The following is a 24,098-nucleotide window of genomic DNA, read 5'->3' as shown; positions in this document are numbered from 1 at the left end:
AGCCTCCTAGGTACAGAAACTCATGGACTCAATATCCCCAAATCTTAGCTCTAAGCATATGTCAAAGGATGCATAAAAAAAAAACCCCTCTCAAAAAGGGAGTTCTTACAATGGGAGTCCTGAGTTCAGGTAATGCTTTGCAAGCTCCTATCAGTAGCCTTACTGCCGTTTCTCAGGAGCTGCTGTGGATGAGCCAGGTTCCCTAGTTGGTAAATTTGTTGTCTGTTCTCTAGGTTCTCCAGGTGCTGCTTTGGAAAGAGCAGATGGATTTCCTCACACATGTTTACCCAACAGAGGGTGTGGGCAACTGCAGCATCCCAATGGAAACTTCCTATGTTAATCATTGACTACAAGCCTCCTTCAATAAATGTATGTGACTCAGATTTCTGACCTGTTAAAGTGTTAATGGCAAGGTGTGTCTCAGGAAAGAAATCAAGAACCCTAAGATGCAACCCTGTGCAATGAGTTACTGAAATGTTATACAGCCTTGTAGACAAGGGATAAAGAAATTACAGTGAAATAGCTTTGTGGGGTGATTAACTAGGCAAGAGCTAGCTAGAAGTAGCAGGAAGAAATGTAGTGGACAGGCAGATTGTTCCAAAAAAGAAGGGCTTGCTTTGAGTTTTGCCTATATGGGACAAGCACACACACACACCAACTGCAGGTGCTTCCTCAGCCTGACAAAGGGTTTTGCAACCCGAAAGCTGCATCCCAGGCAGCTAAACTGAGTTTACCTGGAGCCTCACAACTCCACTGCAACCAGCAAGCCTCAGGCCTGTCAAAGACTTGATAGGTCTGAGCCTTCCCAAGGCCAGGACTGTGTGCGTGCGTGTGGTAGCTAGAGGTTATGGCACCTCCTACCCACCTTTCACCAGAGGGATTCTTGTTCCTGGCATTTCCTGGAGCCCCACCAGGCCTCCATGACCCTGGCAGAGTGCAGTTTTAGTGGTCATGCCCAGGACCTGGGGCCTGCTTCTTCGCCATAGCCCCAGCCATGAGTGATTGGTGCCTCCTGAATCTGGGAGGGCACCCGCAAAACCCTACGATGGCAGTGCCCTGGTGGGGGGTGGGGGTGGGGGGGCGCACCAGCCCTACCGACAGTATCAGTGTCGGATATCGGGGGGCACCAGCCCCATTGGGGAGGCACATTTACCCCCATGCACCTCCTACCAGCTGCCTATGGCCCCAGCCCATACCTCCAAGTTTGTCCTGGCATGGAAGCTCAGCAGGGAAATGTTCTTCCCCTGTTGGCTGGTGATGCAGTGAGTGCCTCCTCCAGCTCTGAAAGCAGGGCATTAAATGGCTTTTAAAAAATGAAAAAAGAAAATAGGTGCAGACAGAGTGAGGAGGGTGGCATTCACTCCGTCTGCACCTGGAGCTTGGAGAACCCCAGCAGCAGGAGCTTCACCTTCAGGAACACCAGCTTCTCCACCAAACCAGGATTCAAGCGGGTACAGTGGGGTGTTACAACATCCCCAGCGATGCTGAACACCCTGTCACTTGGAACACTGGTGGACAGGACAGGTGTTTGTGGGTAACCGTGGCTAGATCCAGCCACATCTCACTGTGGCTTGCCCAGTAGACCAAGGAGTTGCACAGCAGTGGCTCCACATCCTCAGCAAGACAAGCAGCCACCAAGACTTGAGTGCTACCTGCCTGATGGAGGGTATGGTGCCTCTGGATCCAAGCACTGAAGCCATGCCCTTGGCCCACATTGTCAGCATGTTGTGGTGGAGGAGGAGAATGCATGGATGGCGTGCTAGCATGGGACAGTGGAACCCCTCTTCCATGTCCCCCCCGCCTGTGCCATTCTGTCTCCCTGACTGTCTTCACCAGCACCTCCATCCACTGATTCAGGCTTTGACTGCTTCATACATTGTCCTTCACCCTTGGGTCACACATGGCGGCCAGTATGTGGACCGTACTGGACTGCAAGGGATCAAGCCATTTTCTGATGCCCTCCTTCAGCTGCCTCACCAGTGCCTGCACGTCTGGTGACAGCGGCTTGCTCCAGCCAGGAACACTGATCTCCTGGAAGCTCTCCATTTGGGTCTGAAGTTCCCTCACTATGGGCATCACCTAGCGAAGGAGGCCATTGCCAGTGTTGTGGGTCTTGGTGGCCTTGAGGGAGGGCTTGAGGACCATCAAGATCTCGGAGATGGTATCCCACTAAGCTCTGTTAAGGCTGCTTCTGATCCCAATCTCCCCGAACAAGGCCATCTCATGGATGGCCTTCTGTTGCTCCACCAACCTCTTGAGCATCAAGTATATGCAGTTCCACAGAGTCTCCACATCCTGCATAATTTTGTGCTGTGGGATGTTCAGCTCTGCTTGTTTGTCCCGCAGCATCTTGCCCTCGTTGATGCTCCGGTGGAAGTACCCCACCACCTTCCTGCATTTGGAAATGAGCTTGCTTGTGGTGCTGGCACCGTCACCAGCAGCCCTGTCCCCCTCCAAGGTGTCCCTGACAATGAGGTGGAACTTATGTGCCACACAGCAGATGCCAACAAAGTTGGCACCGCCATATTGACCATATTGACCTCATTGTTGATAACCATGAATCCATGGGTGACCTCACCCTGCCCAACGAACCACGCTTGCACCAAGTGATTCATGGTCCCCATGATCTCTGATGCTGTGTGGGACTCATCCACCACCTGGGCTTGAAGGAGAGCCTACCAACAGCCTGACTGGTAGCACCAGTGCCCTGTGAGGGAGAGGTAGGCTTGATCTCCACCTCAGCTGCTCCAGATGTCCAGATATAAGGCCACCTGTGGACCTGCCTTGTGCAGCTCCTCCCTCAAGTACTCCCTGTATACAGGGAGGGTACAACTGTCCTGCTGAAGGTGGTTTGTGCAGGCACTTGGTAGGATGGGGCCATGAGTCCCATGAGCCACCTGAATCCTGGCTTTTCAACTAAGGAGAAAGGCTGGCCATCAACAGCAAGCATCTCCCCAGTGCTCTGGATGATCTTGCTCACCCTTGCAATGTGACCCCCTTTCTGTCTGCCTTTCACCCACTGTTCCAGGGTGGCCTACCTCTGCTTTGTGGGGACAGGGGCTCTGGACTGAGAGAGGGACTTCCCATTGGGCATCCCCCAGCTGATGCCAGGCTGAGGTGGAGCAAGGGCAAGGGGGTAGTGCCTGGAGAGATGGATCAGCATCCCCATGGTGCTCATGTATTTTGTTCCCTTGTCCCAGCTGGTTTTGGCTCAGCGGTGCAGGCAGACAGCATATGTGGGATCATATAACAGCTCAAAATGATCCCAGACCACACTACCCGCACACTTCTGGGGTGCAGGTGCGTGTGTGGATACTGCACTTTCCCCCTTCTCAGCAGGCAGAGGCACAGCAAGAGGAGGAGCAGACTCTTGCCTCCGCAACCTCTACCTCAGCCTTCTCTGAAGTGCCTTCTAGGGAAGCCCTGGCTCTAGGGGAAACTTGAGCATGATTCCCCTTCCTTCCCCAGAATTTCCCTTGCTATGGCACTCAGCTCCAGCTCTTCCTCTGGCACTGAAAGGCTCAGCATGGGAAGTGAAATGGCAGGGGTGGGGTGGGGGGGAATGGGAGGGAGGAGACTGTCATGCTGGTGCTGCTGCTTGATGCTGTGGTGGTGTGTGGGTGCGGGGGGGTTATGGCTGGTGCTTTTGAAGGGGATGCAGTCTCAGGCACAGGCAGTGGCACTAGCACTGCTCCCCTCTTCTTGCTGCTTGTGGAAGCCTCATCCCTGCTAGTTGTAGGAAAGAGGCTGTCTCAGTTTGGGGGGGAGGGGGCAACTTACACCTCTCCCTCTACCACCTCTTCCGCCCCTGCCTGAAGGCTTGACAGATGCCTTTCCACCATGCTTCATGGTGTGTTTCATAGTGTCTTGCTTTTATACAAATAAAAAAATGTACCTGCATTCCTATATAAATTCTTTAAGGTGTATAGATTTTTATGCTGCAAGATATAAATGTTTCTGCGTTCCTATATAAATTCTGTAAGGTGTGCAGTATATGCCGCAAGGTATAAATGTATCTGCGTTCCTATATAAATTCTCTAAGGTTTATAGTCTTCTATGCTGCAAGGTATAAATGGATCCACATTCCTATGTAAATCCTGTCAGGTGTGCAGTGTATACGGCAAGGTATAAATGTATCTGTGTTTCTATATAAATTTTTTAAGGTGTGTAGTCTTCTATGCTCCAAGGTCTAAATGTATCTGCATTCCTATATAAGTTCTATAAGGTGTGTAGTCTATGCTGTAAAGTATGATTGTATCTGCATTTCTATATAAATTCTCTAAGATGGGTAGTCTATGCCACAAGGTATAAATGTATAGAAATAAAATATAAATGTATCTCCCTTCCTATGTAAATTAAAATCTATAGTGTAATATCCACTATAATTATAAAATTGAAAAGAATATCTCAATTAATATAATAATAAAATATAAGCATCTAGAAGAAAGAAAAAGGTATTCTGGAATCCCTCTTCCTAGGCTAAGCTAGAAAGTAGGAAATCATTCAAACCAATGCCAGTAGTAGCCTTCATTGTCTAACACTTCTGAGCTGCTGGAAGATAGCTCAGTAACTGTCTCCCCAAGGCAGAAAGCAGGCCAGTTCAAACAATGCTGCCTTTTATGCTGTTTTTCCATCCGTCCTCCAGAGCACTGGGATTGGAAGGGACCTCAAGGAAGGATCACAGTCACTGGCCAGCTACACAGTCAGTATGAGAGCAGTCCTTCCCCCTTCTTTTCCCCCTGCCTCTCCTTACTTTCTGTTGCCCTGCAGGCAAGCCCAGCATGAGCTTCGAAACTCAAAACATTTCAAAACTTCTGAAATGTTTTGACTGTCCTCATTTGTTTCGAGGCTGTTTCGAAGCCCTTCATTGCGTTTCGATTTTGCTGTTTCAAGCTCGAAACAAGTCGAAACAACGTTGAAACAAAACATCCCGCAAAATTTCACACAGCCCTAGAAAGCAGCAGGACCGTATTGTCTAAAAATCCAACTACCTTAATGTGACCAAAACCATTGCAAAGTAGCATCAGTCTCCCAGTATCTGGTGAGAGAGGGCATAACCCTCTAAAAGATCAGTTTCAATTCCCTGACTTGCTGTCTCTCAAATTGTGGTCACTCTAGAACCTATCTCGGGGCAGAGAGGACACAAATTACAATAACTAACTGCACATGCAGAAGCCACTTCCTCAATTTTCCAGGGTGCTGAGCACCTGTAAGTTCTACTGGTCGGAGTATGAGTTTTTAGCACTACGTCTGTGCAGCTTTTACATAGCCATAAAAGCCTCAGAAACCTTTCAGGAGCCTCAGGCCAGACAGGCCTGGATTCCATGCACCATACTGCCCAAATGTCATTGAAATGCACTATGTTGAGGGTCAGGGATTTGGTACCTCAGCAACCATAAATGTTAAAAATAAGAGCTCCCCCTCCACTCCAAATCATGAGATTTTTAAGGGAAAAAAATTAATTATTTTAATCTATCATCTGATTTCTCTTCCTTTAGGGGAAAATTACCAACTCCAGTTTGTGTGAGATAACCTCAGGATCCAAATCCCATCCTAAATACAAGTATCAGAACATAGACTAACCCTTCCCCCACTACCACCTTGCCTCCACTGCCAGAAGAGAATTGTGCAGGTGCATGCCTCTGCTATAGGACATATAGGACATACAGGGCCACTGTTCTGTTCCTCTTTAGCACCTTTCTTAACTAGAGGGTGCAGGCCAGTATCCCACCTCCTCTTCCTCTCTCCCTCCTCCCCACCAACTACTCTGTCCTTTATATTCATTTTCTCCTATTTCTGTTCTTTTTCCCATCACGTCTTCTCTTGCTCTGTCAACTGCCTGCATCACCACCCTCCCACATCTCTTCATGTTCTTACTGTCTTATCTCCTGATCCTCTTCCCTCTCCTGTTGTTTGCATATCCCCATTGGCCTGTACATCTACATTCTCTTATCCCCTGCAAGGCCCAGATCTGGTAAGTAAGGACGCCCATTTTCTTTTGACATCACTGTTTTGGAGAATAGGACACCAGTCCCATTGCCAGTAAGGGGGTGATGGTAACCATTTTAGATAAAGACAAGCCTCCACAAGATTCACAGCAGCTATTAGATATGCATGAGAATCCTTAAAAAATTCAAATCTTATGAGACTGACTGTATAATCAGAGAGTTGATGCTGCATCAGTGGCTCTCAAATTCTAGGGCTAAATCCTAGTCCTTTGATGTTAATGGGGTTTTTGTTACTGGTCTGAGTTTGGTCCATTGCTTCTGTTTGTCAGATCGCGCAGTTGAACAGTCAGCCTTGAGACGAACACCCCAGCTTTGATTTCCAGTGGCCAGATTCTGCTCTCAGCTGTATCCCAGTGTAGTTAGGGGTAACTAGGGAAGTCTGTGGAATTACTGCCAAGTAAACCAGAAATAAGTGAAATCAGAATCTTAGCCTCAGTCTCCTAGGAGAGGCCTCTGGACTTCAATTCTCTCATATGGTAGGAACAGTTCCAGGTTTCCCTGGTAACTGTTGCCAGGTGAGACACTCAGAAACAGAATTTATTATCCTGGTTGATAACAGAAGCTATTTCTCCTTAGGGTTGTTTGCAAGCTACATGGTGACTGAGACTCTATTTTGGATAGCAGTGGGCATCACCCTTATGCCATTGTCCTCTATGCCAGAGGTTAGAGAGGCAGAGGAGAATACTGGCCCTGGGAACTTCAGGGGCCATTTTCCTTCTGGAACATAGGTTCCTTAATAGTCAGCACACGTTTGAAATGTCTCATGGCACGTTTATGAGTCACTGCATTCTTTGCTGTCCTAGTGGATGGGGAAGGTTGTGAAGTCATTAAGACCGAAGAGGAGCTGTGGAGCTGGGAGAAGATTGCCAATTCCATCTGACTTGGATTGCTTAGGAACAGTGAGTACGAGTTAGGACTGGCAGCATTTGCATTTTCCAGGACTCATGAAAACTGGTTGGTTATGGTTTAAATTGGTGAAGACAAAGATTGGTTAGGGGTCGAAAGACCGGCTACTGTAAAAGAGGATTAGTAAAGATCAGTGAGAAAAGGGATACCTACCCTAATTTGCACTAGTGAAGACTGACTGTAATCAGGACTAGGTAATGATTTATAGAGAAGAATAGAGAAGATGCAAAGGAAAAGACACAGTTTAATAGATGCATACATATCTGAGATCTGTTTCTGCAAGATTTATGTGGTGCTTTCATAGGATCTGTAAGTGGCAGGATCCACTTACAGTATAAGCTCTGCTTGCTGTCTAGTGGTTATATGGCAAAATTTCCTTCTATAATTTTGTGGTTTAGATACAGTGCTGTGTGGAAAAGAGTTATTTCCTTGAAGTGTCTCTTCCAATAAATGTAAACAAGTCTGCACAAATGGAATGATAAATATGCATGATAAATTACTGCACTGTCCCTTTAAATTCCAGGACAAGTGCTAAATCGGATAATGTGGGCTTAAAACTCTGAGAGTTAATTGCACACAAACACCACAGGGGCGGATTGGAATAGTAAAATAAACTAATGCTTCTCCTGAGGAAAATTTGTTGCTAATGGATCAAGGGCCTTCAGCAACCTGTTATCACAGCTGATGGGGAACAATGATTTAAGGATGATGTATGGCAAAACTTTGTTTCTAAACTGGTATTATTGTTTTCACTGCATGTATGTAGTGATTGACAGAAAGCTAATTAAACTTCAGCTTGCTTTGTAATAATGGCACCATGCGCTGGTATACTACTCACTTTTCAATGGGCATCCATCCCACCAGTTTAACAGGAGGAGGATTAGATTTTCTTTCTCATGTCTTCTCTCCCCTGTGCACATGGGCGCACCTGTCTTAACAACCATAGCATGAAGAAAAGCAGGGACTTGAATTCTAGTGTACAGAAATTAGTGGCTTTTCTTATTTATTGATTGTTGTGCCACTCTCCCTGGAAAGGACTCTCACCAGGTGCAATAAGAACAAGGTAAGTCATAAAAATAGATCAAATAAATTATTTAAAAATTCCCCAAACAGTGCCCCAACACTGAACCCCACTGCCCCTTTACCATTCATAGCTAGCATCTGACAGGCACTTGACTAATATTCACTGATTCATTTTGAAATGCATGGATTTAAACACAGCCTGAGCAGAGGGGACATAAAGACATGAAGAAGTCAGGCAAAAGACACTAGAGTTACAATAATGAGTTACAGACAGACAAAAGTAGGCTGTTTTGCCTTTGAGAATTACTAGTGGGGAGTATGATGCATTCATCATGGCTAGTGCTTCACATGCTAAAGGATGCAAGATTGACTCTTATGCAATTGACACTTACAGTCTCATGTTTTGACTAATTTGGCTCTCGTTTCCAGGAAAGGAGGAGAGTATATCTGTGCCAGCCATCCAGGGCAGACTTGTGTAAAGCTTGCAGCCCCACCCCCTGGGCAGCACGACTAGTTTTCATAGCAGTTTGCTGCTAAGGACTGGGAGCTTTCAGTTCCCTCATATAATTAATTCCAGGAAAGTACCTGCAAGACCTATGCTTTGCTCCCAGGCTTCACAGTGGATTTTACTGGAGCACTTGCTCTGGTACGGTTTAGATTCCCATACTCTAAACTCCCATCTCCTCTTTAGCCAGTTGTCCATATTCCTCTATTTCCTATACAGGGAGAATCTAATATGCAATTTATTTGCATATATCAATAATAACCCTCCAGCTCATTTGGGCCTGGTACAAATATCCTTCAACTTTTTGATAAAATGGATTCTGATCAGCAGCACTGGACTTGAAAGGTTCCTGGAAATGGGAGGTATACTTACACGGCCCTCATTCCTCTAGACAACAGATTCTTAAACAAGGTGTCGTGCATCCTGGGGTGCTTTGAGCTCCTTTCAGGGATACCATGCAGTGTTAGCACCATTAAGTGCACAAGCATAATTCATAAAATAAACCCAGAGATTTCAAATAGGATCCATAGTGCTAAAAAATTCTGACCTGTTTTGGGCTGAGTTCTTTGAAACAAAAAAATTGCTCTATTATTTTTCTGTATTCAAACACAAGTGAAAGCCAAAACATGACATTTTCAGAGGGATATCTTGAGCTGAAAAAGATTGAGAACCACTACTTTAGACCCTTTCATATTATACCAATGAGAATGACAGATAAGATGATTTAACCCCTTCCCCCCAAGTCTTGCTCAGAACAGCCAAGCTACATGCAGCTGTGTTCAATACAATAGCTTGGCTTCAAGAGGTTAAACCTTCAGCCAGCAACTACATTAATCTGTTAATTAAGAGGCTACCTGGTTTAATGTTACAATGTCACTGGACTGTGTGAACTGGAACTGCAGCAAATAGGGCATGCTTGGAAACAATTACACTAAATAAATACATAAAATGGAACTTGTCTTGTTTTTCTTTTAAAAAGAAATCTAGCATGCAAACAGCAAGAAAGCTTTCAATGCCTGAGACATACCATGAGAGCAGCAATGCAATTCACATGCCATTCCCCCACCAGTAGTACAGGCTTGGGTGTAATATGACCCAAGTGTACACCAATATCAACTGCTTCCAATCTAATTGGCACTGAACAGCACAAAATTAATTCAGCACAAAATGTCCTGTTGCCATTCAGCACAAAATGTTGGCTTAATATAATTAAGACCCCAGTGCTGCAGTTAAGAATCATGCTGCCAGAGCTCCTGGCACTCTATGCAGGTGCTACACTGTCTGTCTGGTTGGATTATAGGATCAGAGCCTGAAGTGGCACATGAAAGAGATCTCTGGGAAGCAGGGAAGAATAAAATCCTATAGACATAATATTTTTTTCCACAAACAGAAGCCATTCCCCAATCTGACACCAAGCAAAAAAACATTAAACTGATGCATCTGTACTGAAATAAAAAAACCAAACAGCTTAAGCAGCAAAAATAGGTCCAAGAGCAACAATAAATTCTTATGGTTTTAGACATCTACTATCTTGCTACCAAAATGTGTAAAAGTGTCTGGCTTGCAAATGATTGTGAATCTCTGCTCACCAGGTGAGTTGTATGCTCTCTCTAACTGTTCTGAACTCAAATTTAAAAACTGTTTCATTTGTTAAATGTTTAGTTTGTTAATGTTTTGAGATTCCTATTTAATCCCGCTCCCCTAATCAGACTGTTTACTGCTTCGTTTCAGGAAGTGTATAGAAGGTTTCAGACCACCCTAACCAGCAGTCCGCAGAGCCTCAGCAAACTATGTAGCCATTCCTTAGCACAAATTGTGTTTGAGAAGAGAGTCCTAATCCTAAATGGGTAATAGGGGGAAGGCAGGAATGGGAAACCTGCCTGTCTCTCTGGGGAGACTCAGCTGTCTCCACCTCGGCTCATGACTATATTTGGGAAGCTGACAACTGGCTGCTTGGCATGTTCAAGTGATTTTTTTCCCTCGTAGCAATGCTTCCTTCGGGGTCCTAGTGCAATCGTTTTCCTTCAAACAGATACCTAGGAAAGGAGAGAGACTGACTTATGAACAGCATGTGCTCCCTGGTTGGTGCTTTGGCACTTTAACAAAGGCAAGGGTTCCTTCTCCTATTTCCAAAAGGCTTCTGTTCTCTTTTTACAGAAGCTGAGCTACTGGGCAGGGAATGTTTAAATAGGAAATGCCCATTTGAGTGATTAGAGGCCTGGAGTGAGTCTGTCTCACCATTATACATGGGACAAATTTTTCTGGATGCAGTGTTGTTGCATCATTTCACACAGTGAGAAGGGCCTGCAAAACTTATGCAGAAAACTGTTGGGTTTTGTGCTTAGGGTGAGCTATACTACCAGCCCTGATTGCTCAGAGATCATGAATGAGAAAGGGTTGCAAATAACTTTTGGGCAGCTACTGTTTATTCTATTTTAAGTATTTTTTTTTTAAAGAGGGACAGAAGCAAAATGGTCATCTGATCACAGGAGAATTATGAGGCTGAAGTTGGTTCCTTTTCCCCAGTTTGAAAAAGGAACTAGGAACTGGGAATAAGGGCCTATGTATAAGGACCCAACTTTAGCCTCAGAATTCTCCTGTGATCGGATGAGCATTCTTCAAAAGAGTCCTCAGGTAGAGGAGGCATGTGGTTTGAGATGATCTGAAAAGGATTTTGCCCCATAATCTCAGCCAAATCTCAGCTTTCTATTCAAGACAATGTACTTGATCCATAACATTATTTTACATTTTTATTAGTAAATATACATTTCTGATTAAATTTTAATTCTTTTGTCTAATTCATTACTAACAATCTTTAACTGTGCCAAGATTAGCTTGGAATAAGGAACCAGGAACAAGGAATGAACTTCAACCTCACAGGAGAGCTAGACTCTTTTTTTTTTTTAAAAAAAACAACAACTAAGTATTGTGAGACTTGTGATAAAATAGTGGGACTTAGCAAAATTTGTGGGAAATGCACTGTACTGGGCCTCAGCATGAGTCTAGATTCAAACCTTTGCTGAGCTTTCTGTGTAATCTTAGACAAAGTCCACCCAGAGAAATTATTCTTTATTTGTAAAATGGAAGTAATGCTTTCTTACCTCTTTAGAGAAGCTCTCTACAGCATGAACTGTATGCTACTATGGGCCTGTACAATGCCAAGCACAATGAAGCCTCTAGGTCCTGCTATAATACACAAAATAGTAAGTTTTGAGTTTGGACTGATTTTTCTCTAAAAGTTTCACCAAAAAGATCTCTTGGATATGCAATAGGAATGTCAAATTAGCCTGTTTGCTAGACTCATCTTTCATGCATTAACTTTACCGATTCTTCTTTTTCTTGGGACACTGGTCACATATTTCTAGGTGATGTCATCTTGGCTATACTGTTAGCCTGCACCTACCCAAGAGCAACAGCTCATCTTGCAAGTAGGGCAATTTGCACAGCAGGGCAACTTGCACTGTGCAAAGTTTGCCTGATGGGAACCAACTCATGCTTCACATAGGAATGTGCCAGTTGTGTTCCTTCTCTCCACTTACACAATCACTCCTTATTTATCCCAGTTTCATTTTGTAACTTTTACTCTGCAATAAACTGAGACTTCAAGTGTTCCTCTTTAGTAACCCTCAGGCCAAATTCAATTTTCAGGCAGACACATATGCCAATCCCACCAATTTTAGTGGGAGTGCCAATGGGATTTAGGAGAGAATTCAACATTAGATTTTATCATTGCTTACAGAGCTGTTTTATGGTCTGTTGGTTAAAGTACAAGTCAGGAGAGGATGATCCTGATCCTGATCCTGATCCTGCCCCTGCTAGTGGCTCACAGCAGGCACTACAGGCAAATCCTCTAACCTCTCTGTGCCTGAGGATAATATTTATTTCCTACTGGCTTTTGGGATACTTAATTATTTCCTGTGAAGTGCTTGAGGCCCTTGGACAGAAAGCAGCATTGGAATGCTTTTGCTCTTAAGCAATTGAATTTAAATAATTTATTGTTAAATAGGAAGAGAGAAAATTAAAAATATGACTACTTGAGTTCAGTATCCAGACATTTCTTTGGCAGCTTACCAGAATCCGAAGGGTTGCATTTAATTTGGAGCAGATTGCCAATTGCTCTTACTGTTAATAAAGAGGTAGAGTCATGGCTGTGCTTGGGTGCTTATATGAGGATGGTACTGCGCACAGAGAATCATGCTGCACCCATGTAGAAGAGGAAGTCTGCTATGCTTTGTAGGGTTCCTACATTTTATTATTTTATGCTGGGAGAGGAAAGTGTTGTCATGATAAGGTGTGAATGTTGCTGTACTGTAGTGCCTCAAAAACCTGCAGATAGACCTCTCAACACTTAGAGGATTCCATGGATATGAACAGACAAGGTTCTTTGGGTAGATATGATATCTCTTATTAGACCAACTAAATAGTTGGGAAAATTGTTCTTTGCAAGTTTCAAGCACAAACACCCTTCTGCAGGCATGGGGAGAAGGGTGTTTGTGCACAAAAGCTTGCAAAGAACAATTTTTCCAACTATTTAGTTGGTCTAATAAGAGATATCACATCTACCCAAAGAACCTTGTCTGCCTATGTCCTTAGACCAACAGAGATACAACCAACAACCCATTGACATGAAGGCACATATAAAACGGCCTACTTCCTAAAGGCTCTTTTGGAAAGCAGTCACCTAATGTGGTTTAGAGACCAGATACAGTCACTATAATGGCTTTCTCTACGATTGCCCTTGTACAGGGCGTTTTCTAGAAAGTACTTGGAAAACACCCCCATAGATGAGGTAGCCAGTGGTTCTCTCCACCACTTATCAGAGATCAGAACACAGTTCCTTTGAAGACTTCAAATGTCAGCAGCCTGGTACACTGCTGTCAGGCTTTGGAGCAGAAATGTGGAACAGTTGCTGAAAACCTAATTGCATGTTTACACTGGCTTGCTAAATGGCAAAGCCGGACTGGAGCTCAGTGATAAAGTGCTGTAATTTCTATGTGCTTGGGCAAAGATAGATTATCAGCAGCAGGGTTGAGGACAGAAGTTGGGTCGGGTTTCCCCTGCAGTATAATACAGATCATGTCTTACAAAATACAGATCATGTTTTACAAACCATGGTGTACAAGATGTGGCTATGGTTTTTTGATGAAGGGAGCTACAGAGGTGCCTTAAATAGTGGGCACAGTGTCCCCACAGACTGCAGTTTCTCCAGAAGTTTGAACTGGCAGGCCAGCCTTGCTGCAGAAGCCTGCAGTGACAGCCCTTTTAAAACTACCCAATCTGTCTTCCTAAAATAGGAGAAATTGGCCAACCTCAAGTCCTCCACTGCTGCATCACATCTCTGCCCACCAAAAGAGATGCCAGCAGGTGACTACAGAGCATGCTGTGCAATCCGGCTGTCAGTGAAGATGCTCATAGGTTCCAAAGTCTTGTCAAAGCAGTTATAGTTACCCCAGCACCCACTCACTCAAAAAGGCAGATCTTTGTGAATGGGAGGAGTGATCCCTGCCTGAGGCCAGGGACAGGGATGCTGCAGGGACTGGGCTGAGGCATGTGAGAGATCAGGACAGACGTGGAATGGAACCAGGGGCTGTGATGCCACACCCCTGTCTGTGACCTATGAATACTGCTGAGCTCTGACTAAAGGAGCACAAACACCTTGACCTGCTGGGGGGGAGCAAAGGGTCCCTCTAGTGTCTCTTCAAATAGCAGAGGAGCATTTTTCTTTTTTGGACGGAGCTACCCTATCTGCCCCAAACTCTCAGGTACAGAGAATGTTTGGACACAAGGAGGGAAGCACCAGTAAGCAGCAGTCTTAGGGGAGGCAAGGGCAAGTTTCTTTAAAGTAAACTTTAGGGAACTGCTGAAGAGGGAACGGGCCCCCAAAGGCCTCATACTTCATCGGTTGGGCAGTGGTTCTCTACCCCTGATGGGAGGGGGAGAGAAAACCCTAGGTTTTTTGTTTTAGGGCCTCACTTCGGCTTACCCAGAGGCTCGTGGCCGCCTGCTACAACCCCCCGGAGCCAGTTGTGCCCACGCGGCGCCTACCCACCCGGCTTGTGCCGCCCCTCACCGTCTGGCCGTGGAAAGTGGGCCCGGTCCAAGCGGGGAGGAAGATTTCCGCCCCTCGAGCTAGGCTGAGGCAGCAGCCGGCCTGGGGCTGCGGAAGCCGCCTGCTGTGCTTGGCTCAGCGGCTGTCAGCCGGGGTGGGCAGCGCTGGCGGTCGGACGCGCCCCGCCAGGTCCGCGGCTGGGGGGGAAGCAGTCGGCAGGGGACGGGGGAGTGAAGCAGGAGAGCGCAGGGGAGAGGCGAGGCGAGGCGAGGGTAACGGCCGAGAACCCCGGCGCTGCGCGCCCCGCCCCGCCCCGAAGCGGGCGCTAAGACCGGGCGGCGGCCGCACACCTGCGGCAGCGCCGGGCCGGAGAGGGGCGGGGGGCTCGTGGCGGGGGTGGAGACTCGTGGCAGCCGCCCTGCTCCGCCCCGCCCGGTGCAGTCCCGGGGGGCGGTGATGGCCCCAGCCTCCAGCCGGGCCAGGCCACCGCCACGTGCCCGCCGCAGCGCCCGGAGCCCTTGGCCCTGCCCTGCGGGGAGAAGGAGGAGCGGGCGCAGAGATAGTGGGGCCGCCCCGCCCCGCGGCTCCCAGACCCGGCTTCAGTCGTGCCCTTTCTCTCCGCAGGGGCGGCCGTGACCCGCGCAGCCCGCGCCCGTCGGCGGCGGCGGAGGAGCCCCGCGGCGCTGTCCCGGGGCGGCGCCCGGCCAAGGGGCGGTTCCCGCCGGTCGGGGCAGCAGGACCGGGACGCGCTGGAGTTGCCCTCTTCCCCCTCCCCCGCTGGAGCGGCGTCTGGGCCCGGTGGGATGGCCGTGGGGGGCTGACGGCGCCGCCCCCCGGCCGCGCTGACGGCCCCTAGGCCGGGGCACCGAGGGGGCTGGAGGGGCCCGGGCTTCCCAGGATGGACAGCGCGTGCGAGGGCTCCATCAGGGAGTGCTCGGAGCAGCCGTCCTTCGAGGAGAAGACAGGGGAGCTCCAAGCATCCCCCAAGGCAAAGCTCCCGTTGGGCATCCTCTTTTCCACGCTCCTGTTCTGCGGGGAGTCGGTTGCGGCCGGGATCCTGTGCTTCTCTTACAGCCACTCCGACGACCGCTTCTGGCTGACGCTGACCATCTTCTTCATGGTGTGTCCGTCCATCCTGGTCCAGCTGACGCTCATTTTCATTCACCGGGATTTGACCAGTGATAAGCCACTGATCCTCCTGATGCACCTTCTTCAACTGGGGCCTGTCATCAGGTGAGCAAAGGTGCCTCCAACCTCCCCTGTCCTAAATAGCCCCTGCCCAGCCCCAGGAACCAAATCTGAGATGACTTAGTGGCTTGAATTGGGTCCTCAAACTTTGTGTGACAACTTGGGAAGCTCTTGAGTGTTCACAGCTGGAATCGGTGTCCAGGATGTTGCCAGTGTGCTGCCTGTGTCCCTGCAGTTCTGTGCTGTTCACATTGTTTGCACAGCACTTTGCCACTGGGAAGTATCTTGTGGGATAAATACCAGGGCTACTGGAGGGAGCTTCAGCTGTGGGATAGCTCCTGTCCCTGGCAATGGCTGTGGAGGAGCTCCTTGTATTTCCTGTGGTCCAGGCTAGATATGGGGCCCAGGAACTCATGCTCTTTTTAGTTTCTTTGTGTGAGGTTTCAGACTTTTATGTTCCTTGTCCTCCTCCTCGGAGCAGGCAGAGGGTGCTTCCATAGGGTCAAGTAAAGTTTTAGAATGATGTCATTTTTAGCAAAATCTCCAAAGGCATTTAATTATCCCAGAATAGCTCCTGTTCCCTGTCTGCACCTCTGCCCACAGGCAGTCCTTCCTCCTCACCCTTAGCTGTACCTCTCTTCCTCATAACACTTTTGCCTGTAAACCACAGGAGTTTCTAGAGAGCTTGCTCCTCTCTGGTATTGCCACGTTGACCTGAGAGAGGCCTGCTGGAGCTTATCAAGGGACCTTATCTGGTTTCTGCCCTCCTATCACATCCTCTCCACTCCTGTTCCCCTTACAGTTGAAGTCTCCCTCTCTGTCTATCTGGAGGGAGGGTGGAGTTACTGTCTCTGTAAGCTTGTACCCAGGCTCTCTAACAAAGGTCTCCTTTTCATAGCTGCTTTTCTCAGACAGCACTTCCCTTTCCTTCAGTTTTGTGAGATTGTTAAAGAGACCAGGAAGAGTTGGCTTGTGACATCTGTGTACTAGCAACTCTGTGGGCATGGGAATGAAGCTTCTGACTAAAGGAAGGCAGCTGCTGCCTTGGGTTTGATGCTGTGAGGTGTGGGGGAAGAGCATGTGGCAGTGTGAGAACTGGAATAGAAAACTTACAGTATATGTGCATGACTGGCGAGAGAGCACCCCAGCTAATTGCAGTCCTCAGCCCAAAAGATAGTGGAGAAGGAGTTGGCAGCAGAAGAGGCAGGAAACAGTGAGGAAAGATACCTGCATCCCATTCTTGGACAATGACTGATGGACACTGCGCTCAAGATGGAAGCTACTCCCATTATTAATTCTGTCAACTCCATCCGGCAACACCGCCTGTTTTTACATAAAATTAGGTGATGCAAAAAGCCATGCCAGCTGCATCAGAGCTCATTAAAGGCATAAAGCTATATAAAAACCTGTTTATTTCTAGCTAGGCTGCATAACAGACTAGGTGTGTCTCAGCCTCTCCCACTGGCTTCCCTGAAAGGGTGGGGCTCACACTTTGCCCTGGGATGCAGTCAGGTAGTGTTTTTAGTTGTCTCCATGGAGAGCTGGGAAGGAGATGAGCAGAGCCAAGCAATGCAGCATGCAGCTTGTATCAAAACAGCTAGTTCGGAGATGTACCCAGAAGCCCCCAGGGACTTGAGCTGTTGCTACATCCTGTCACAGGAAGCTGAGAAGGGGCAATCCCATGGTGTCCCTCTCATGAAGTCATACTAATGGGCTCATGTTCCATTTTGCATAGGTTCTAAAGAGAAAACACTATCCTTAACACTGAATTTCCAGGGTTTGGGCAACTTCACTCTGGTCACCTAATAAGAGTTAAATGGTTTTTGTAACACATTGCCAAGTCCTACAGTAGCACAGCTTGTACCATTACAGGCCACCTGCAGGTTTTCTTGAGTATGACACCTTGCATGAAATGCCTTGATTCTCATTACTACATGATATTTCTCTATATAAAACCATGTGGTAGAATTTCTCTATGGTGGGTCAGTGCTGCATATGGCTTCCATGCATTTCAGCTGCAGAGGGCCAAATGCAGAGTGTCTGCAGTGCCTCTTACAGTGCTTGCAAGCATCTTGTTCTTGTGAGAGACATTCAGGGCTATTCCACAGAAAGCTGCCTGGTTTATGCAAATTATTTCAAACAAAGCCTTGCAGTCAAAGCTGACTGGAGCTGAACATATTGTTTCACCTGGTTTTGATGAAATGCCATAAATCATCTCTGATTCACTTGAAGCTTGTCCTTTTGGAGCAGCTGGGTTTCATACTGTTGTCACAAAACATGATCCAGGTGAGGCTTAGGCTTTTGTAAGAGACATTCTACAAAGATCTAATTCCACCTTGATCTGAAAAACAGCAGTTGCTTTTGTTACATTAACTTTCCTAGTAAAACTTCCACCCCTTGTCCTAGAGGTCCTTAGTTTTCAAGCAGAAGCCAAGCCTACACAGATGTTAGTTTTCTTCAGCAGACCACTTTGAACACATGCATTTTTCTTGGCTGATGGAGATCATGCGGCTCAGGTGGGCTGGAGTTCAAATGCTGAACTGATGAGGCTGGCACTGAAGCAGCGAAGTGGCGGATTTAGACAGAAGCCCAAACCCCTGCATGTTTCAGAGATGTACTGTAGGGAGGAGTCTCCAGGTCCGGCAAAGCCAACCATAAGCTTCCACCAAAAACATAGCCGAGGGACTTTTTCCCAACTCTCTGTATACTGTACTAGGAACAGTTGTGGGCTGGCTGAGGAAAGAGTCCTGCTTCCTGCAGAAGATAAAACACAATGCACAAACAATTTTTTTGGCCTGCAGGACCTGTTATCCCAGTAGGGTATGAATGGACATCACACACACATACGCAAACTTAGTACCTCGCTATTTTCAAGCCTGGCAGCAGAAGAGGCAGCATTCTGTGTTATATGCTTCCCACAATGCAAACCTAGTGCTCTGTCCTTCAATATCTGCATCAGGATGGTGTTTGCCATGCTGCGCTCTCTTGCCCAGCTGCCTGAGTGGGAGCAGCAACATTCTGAGTAGAAGTGGGGCACGTGCTCTCTACGGCCTTATGACTATGGGCATGTGTGGCACTGGCAGCTCAGGAAGTTAAGATACTGGGGACCCCAGTGAGCATCACAAGGATGGTGCTGTCCACATCAGATGAGGAAGTGGAAGATGGGATACTGCTGACATGGAGGGGCTTGCATGGAGGGTTTTTGTGCTGACTGGGCTGATGGGCTGCTTTGTTTGTGCAGGTGTGTGGAAGCCCTGGTGGTTTACTGCACCTCAGGGAAAGAGGAGGAGCCTTATGTCACCATCACACGTAAGAAGAAACTCAAGAAAGGCTATGAAGTGGAGATGGAGCAGGAGGTCGGCCACACCGTCCGCAGGCTGGTCACACATCGCAATGCCTTCAACCGTGTGGCAGTGATCCAGGCCTTCCTGGGCTCCACCCCACAGCTCACACTGCAGCTCTACATCAGCATCATCGAGAAATACGTTCCTATTGCCAGAGGTAAAGAAGAAACAGGGCAGCACAGTTAGTAAGGAGTGAGGCTCAGGAAAGAGGCTTGGAGTCTTGAGTGCTCCTCTGTCTCCGAAGAGCCTGCCAGTATACAGTGGAAATATGAGAATGGGCTAGACCTCTGATTCACCCTGCAACACTGGAAAGTAATGGCTCCCAGGACAGAAGGTGGTACCAGTGCCACAACAGGCTAGCAGAGGAGGTGCATAGCAGTGCAGTACACACTTGAAATTACAGCAGCTATTTGGGTAGTACAATCAGACCTGTAGGTGATGTCCTTCCAGATCCTGTTACAGGCAGGAGCATAGTCCTGAGCAGGTTAGGGGGGCACATCTAAATCAGATGTGGTGGACAGTAGCTGGTACGGCCAATGTGCGAGTCTTCTCAGTGTGATATACTGCCTGAAATGGTTGGGAACCAGCTTTGTTTATCTTCCATGTAGGATTCTACTTGTTCTAGGTTAGAACAAATACCTGTCAGGTAGGTGTAGGATGGATGGTTCAGCAGTTGGGCAGTGGACTGGGTTTAGGATACCTGGGTCCTTGGCTTAGCCACAGGCTGTCTGTATGGCATTAGGAGAATTGCATAATCTCTTTTTTCCCAGTTTGTAAACTAGGAATAATACTTTCCTACCTCACAGGAATGTTGTGAAGCCATAGTCTGTTAATGAATGTGAGATGCTCTGATACTATGGTGATTATGGCAGAAGAAAAAGTAAGTCAGCCACCTCCCCAGGGCATAGTAACCTAAGGCTTCAGCAGCTCTCATCACTGGAGGAGAGATGTTTCTGTCTGCATCTCCTGGAGAAATTTTCTGACCAAGAGTTCATCATCTTGCGCTTTAAAAAAACCCAATTTCAGTCAACTTAAATTGAATGCATCTTAATGCTGGTTAAATCCTCCCACTAGGCGTATATTTGCTACTGCAGCTGCATCCCAGCTGATGGCTGTTGTGGTGTCTACTGAACACCATAAAGCTGCCTGAGCCCAAATTCAGCAGTCACTTGGTTGGCTGAGTAACCCTGCAGATCTCCAGAGCACTACTCACATGCCTGAAGTCATTTCTGTGTTTAAATGTTTGCCATGTCACAGCAGGGCATACAGCCAGCTCCTAACTTAACAGGGTCAGTGTGTCTACAAGCTACAGAAACAGCAGTTCAGTTTGACTTTAAAACAATATTTTAACAAGCCTCATGAAGAGAAAAGTTCATGACATTTCTTTGTTTTAACTTGTGATTAAGATTCCAGTTTTGTTGAAACTTTGCCAGTGATACTGGGATCCCAAATATTTGTTGAAGTAGGGGACCCAGGAAAGGAAAGAGACTAAGGACCAAAATGAACCCCAGCATAAGCCACTAGTATAAATAATGTCAAGAACATTTAAGCTGATCCATTCAGTTGTGACTTTTAATTTACAGTTAGGGGTGTATTAGGAGACCATCACCGTGGGAGTAGTTCATATATTTCTGTGGGTGCTTCTGTCTCAGGGTCTTACCCAGTGTGGTCAGAAGGTGAGTTTTACTCTTATGTTGTAGATCCTTTCTATCATGCAAAAAAGGCTTCAGAAGCATAAAGCCATCATTCCACATAGAGTTCTTCCTGGTGTGGGCACTACAGCCATCAGCTCTGAGGTTTCTTTTGAGCTCTTTATTAGCTCTGATTTAGAAGATTTGTCAAGAATAGAGTAGGGATGAGGAGGCTGTGCTGGGGGTGATGCCAGAGGTCACATCAGTGTGAAGAACCTGGGCAGGCCAGTGAGGCTGTGGGGACGTAGACCCCAGGAGTCTCTCTCTGTCCTGCAACAGTCTAGGACTAACAGGGAACATAACTGATTGAGAAACACTGAAAAACTATTCCCTCTCAGATTGCAAGTTGTGTGTAATTTTTCCTACTACCACAGCACAGAATCTCCCCTTGGGTGAAGTTGTGTGCTCCAAGCCAGCTGCCTCTGTAATTTCACATGCCCAAGGTCTCATTACTTGTTCCATGCCACCCTCATTCTCCCCAACAAAGGCTCCAATTAAAAAATGTATTTAAATAAGGCTTTAAGAGATTTCCTGACTAGGGATTTTTTTCTGAAGCTGGATCATATGATACTGATCTGAGAAGTAGCATCTGATATGACAATAAAAACAGTTGAGGAAAGAATGATTCTTGTAAACATTTCTGCCTGTGTCCAAGCAGTCCCACTGAGTTTGACCCTTGCTGGTATAAAACATAGTGATTTCAGCTGAGTTGTCAACTTATGCAGGTCAAGGATATGGTCTATATATTGTGAATGGATGGCTCCTGCAAATCAAGTAAGACAAGTGTTTTTGCAGGCTCTGGCTCAGGATGGGTAAAATCCATTTGATGCCGTCGCAAAAGCAAGATGGCTGGAGGACATCCAGGTTCGCGTTGGGTTTTGTCACAGGTTTTCTGCTGACCTAGAGCAAGCTCGTTAACCTGTGACTCCATTTCCCCAGCTGTAACATAGAAATAATATTATGGAGATGCCTCCTACAGGTGTGGCGAGGCTGGGCTAATTAATGTTTGTGGAGCACCATGAACTGCACTGGTGCAAAGAGCTCTAGATACCCAAAATAGTATTGTTAGGTCTAATAGCGAGGGAGCAAGGTCAGGCCCTTAAACACTAAACGCAGATCTAAGCCTTTAAAACTCCCTGTGTACAGAAGCTGTAACCTTTTACTTTACTAGGCGATGTGAAGCTGGCATGATTACTTCATTGCATGAGCTGACTGGCTAAGAAAGCGGAGAGTCCCATTTCTGTATAAATCACACAAGCCTCAGTCTCCTCTTCTCTAGACATAATAAGTCCAGTTCCCTCAGTTTTTCCTCATAAGTCATGTCTGCCAGCCCCCTCATCATTTTGTTGCCCTCTGCTAGACTCCAATTTGTCCACATCCTTTCTGTAGTGGGGGGCCCAAAACTTAACACAGTACTCCAGATGTGGACTCGCCAGTGCTGAACAGAGGGAAATATCACCTCCCTTGACCTACTGGCAACACACCTACCAATGCAGCCCAGTATGCCATTTGCCTTCTTGGCAACAAGGACACACTGTTGGCTCAGATTTGGCTTATTGCCCACTGTAACCCCCCGGTCCTTTTCTGCAGAGCTGCTGCCCAGCCAGTCATCCCCCAGCCTGTACTGGTGTATGGGATTGTTCTGTCCTAAGTGTAAGGATTTGGACTTGTCCTTGTTGAACCTCATGAGATTGCTTTTGGCCCAATACTCCAATTTGTCTAGATCACTCTGAATCCTAGTCCTATCCTCCAGCTTATCTACTACTCCCCCAGCTTAGTGTCATCTGTAAACTTGCTGAGGGTACACTCTGTGCCATCTTCCAGGTCGTTAATGAAGACGATGAACAAAACCCCGCCCCAGGACCAACCCCTGGATCACTCCAGTTGATGTTAGCTGCCAGCTACACATTGAGCCATTGATTACTACTCACTGAGCCTAATGCTCCAGCCAGTTTTCTATCCACCTTACAGTCTATTAATCCAGCCCATAATTCCTTAGCTTGCCTGCAAGAATGCTGTGAGAGACCATATCAAAAGCCTTGCTAAAATCAAGGTATACCACATCCACTGGTCATCCCACATTCACAGAGCCAGTCACCTAGTCATAGAAGGCAATCAGGTTGGTCAGGCATGACTTGCCTCGGTGACTCCATGTTGACTATTCCTAATCACCTTTTTCTCCTCCAAGTGCTTAGAAATGGATTTCTTGAGGATCTGCTCCATGATTTTTCCCAGGACTGAGGTGAGGCTGACTGGTCTGTAGTTCCCTGGATCCTCCTCCTTCCCTTTCTTAAATATGGGGACTAGGTTTGCTGTTTTCCAATCATCCGGGTTCTCTCCTGATTGCCATGAGTTTTGAAGATGATGGCCAATGGCTCTGCAATCACATCAGCCTACTCCCTCAGCATCCTACTGTCATAGGACAGTAGGTAACAGAAAAAGGTGGACATAAGACTTGGTCCAACACAACTCACGCAACAGATTAGCAACTGCCCTTTGGCAAGTCTGAACATGTTAGGTTTGATTGAAAACAGTGTGAATGCAGTAAATGTTACTCTAACTCAGAAGCAGTTAAAAGTCTAATTTCATTATTGTACAGGGAAGAGGAAAAGCCAGCTAGGCTTTCCGACTGCCCTGCAACCACCCCTCTTCTCAGCTGAGCCATTGGCTATCCAGATTCCAGTGATGGCTCAGTACAGGTGTCTCACAGCACTGGGCCCATAGGTTGTTACATCTGGTCATCCCTGGCCCAACACAGGCGTTTACCCTTAGTTAAGAGGCCGGTATCAGGCCTTGCATAAAGGTGTTGTTGTGGCTTTGGGTCTGATTGCATGGGGCTCCATTTGACTTATCTGCTGGAGGGAGATGGGAGTTATTAGCTCAGATGGGGTGAGGAGTGGATGGGACATTAACCTTCTGCTGAGGGCCTACCTGCTTAGCCCATGATAAGGATTGCAAGTGTTCCCACTTACACTGGACAGGAAAAGAGGTCAGTGCCTGCACTTAAGCTATAAACAGATGTCCTTAGAACAGATCAGATGTGTTAGGATGTGTCCTGGCACAGCTGATCCACTTCACTGGGTGACACGCATTCCCCATTGTCCCACAGGATGAAGACCCTGGTGCTTCAAGGGCTTGACCCTGTGGGACAGCTGCAAACAGGGGAACCAACTCAGGGTATACTTCTGCAAATGAGGGAACCCTGAGTCAGGGTGTGGCAGCAAGCAAGGGATTTTCAGGGAGTTTAAGTGAGGAACTTGGGCATGTACTCCTGGGGCTACAGGGGCCCAATCCTGCACACACCTCTGCAGGGAAATTCTATGAATACACAGGATCAGGCCCCTGAAGCCCCAGGGCAGCTGGAGAGCAAACGGATGTCCACCA

At 47.1% G+C, this 24,098-nt stretch overlaps 2 protein-coding genes across 8 annotated transcripts in view; one reads left to right on the top strand and one right to left on the bottom strand.

Moving 5' to 3' along the window:
• The window catches only part of ARL13A (ARF like GTPase 13A), a 66,545-nt gene extending 51,895 nt beyond the window's left edge, over positions 1-14,650 (bottom strand). For 3 of the 5 annotated variants that reach the window (XM_090061299.1, XM_090061305.1, XM_090061302.1), the window contains exons 1-2: positions 14,513-14,629; positions 11,544-11,628 (exon numbers count right to left, since the gene is read on the bottom strand). The gene's annotated coding sequence lies outside the window, so the exon portion shown is untranslated. Of the gene's footprint in view, positions 1-11,543; positions 11,629-14,512 lie in introns of all 5 variants that reach the window. The other 2 variants (XM_090061301.1, XM_090061300.1) reach the window with 2 other exon arrangements.
• The window catches only part of XKRX (XK related X-linked), a 19,372-nt gene continuing 2,162 nt past the window's right edge, over positions 6,889-24,098 (top strand). The window contains exons 1-3 of one of the 3 annotated variants that reach the window (XM_090061297.1): positions 6,889-6,907; positions 15,116-15,724; positions 18,921-19,180. In XM_090061297.1, the coding sequence (XP_089917423.1) occupies positions 15,390-15,724; positions 18,921-19,180 (595 nt within the window). In that variant the 5' untranslated portion in view covers positions 6,889-6,907; positions 15,116-15,389. Of the gene's footprint in view, positions 6,908-14,186; positions 14,205-14,560; positions 14,681-15,115; positions 15,725-18,920; positions 19,181-24,098 lie in introns of those variants that run through there. The other 2 variants (XM_090061296.1, XM_090061294.1) reach the window with 2 other exon arrangements.

This window comes from Crocodylus siamensis, chromosome 8, assembly GCF_052110815.1.
Source record: "Crocodylus siamensis isolate JL-2025a chromosome 8, ASM5211081v1, whole genome shotgun sequence".
Lineage (NCBI taxonomy): Eukaryota > Metazoa > Chordata > Crocodylia > Crocodylidae > Crocodylus > Crocodylus siamensis.
This window is presented reverse-complemented; position numbering and strand designations above follow the sequence as displayed.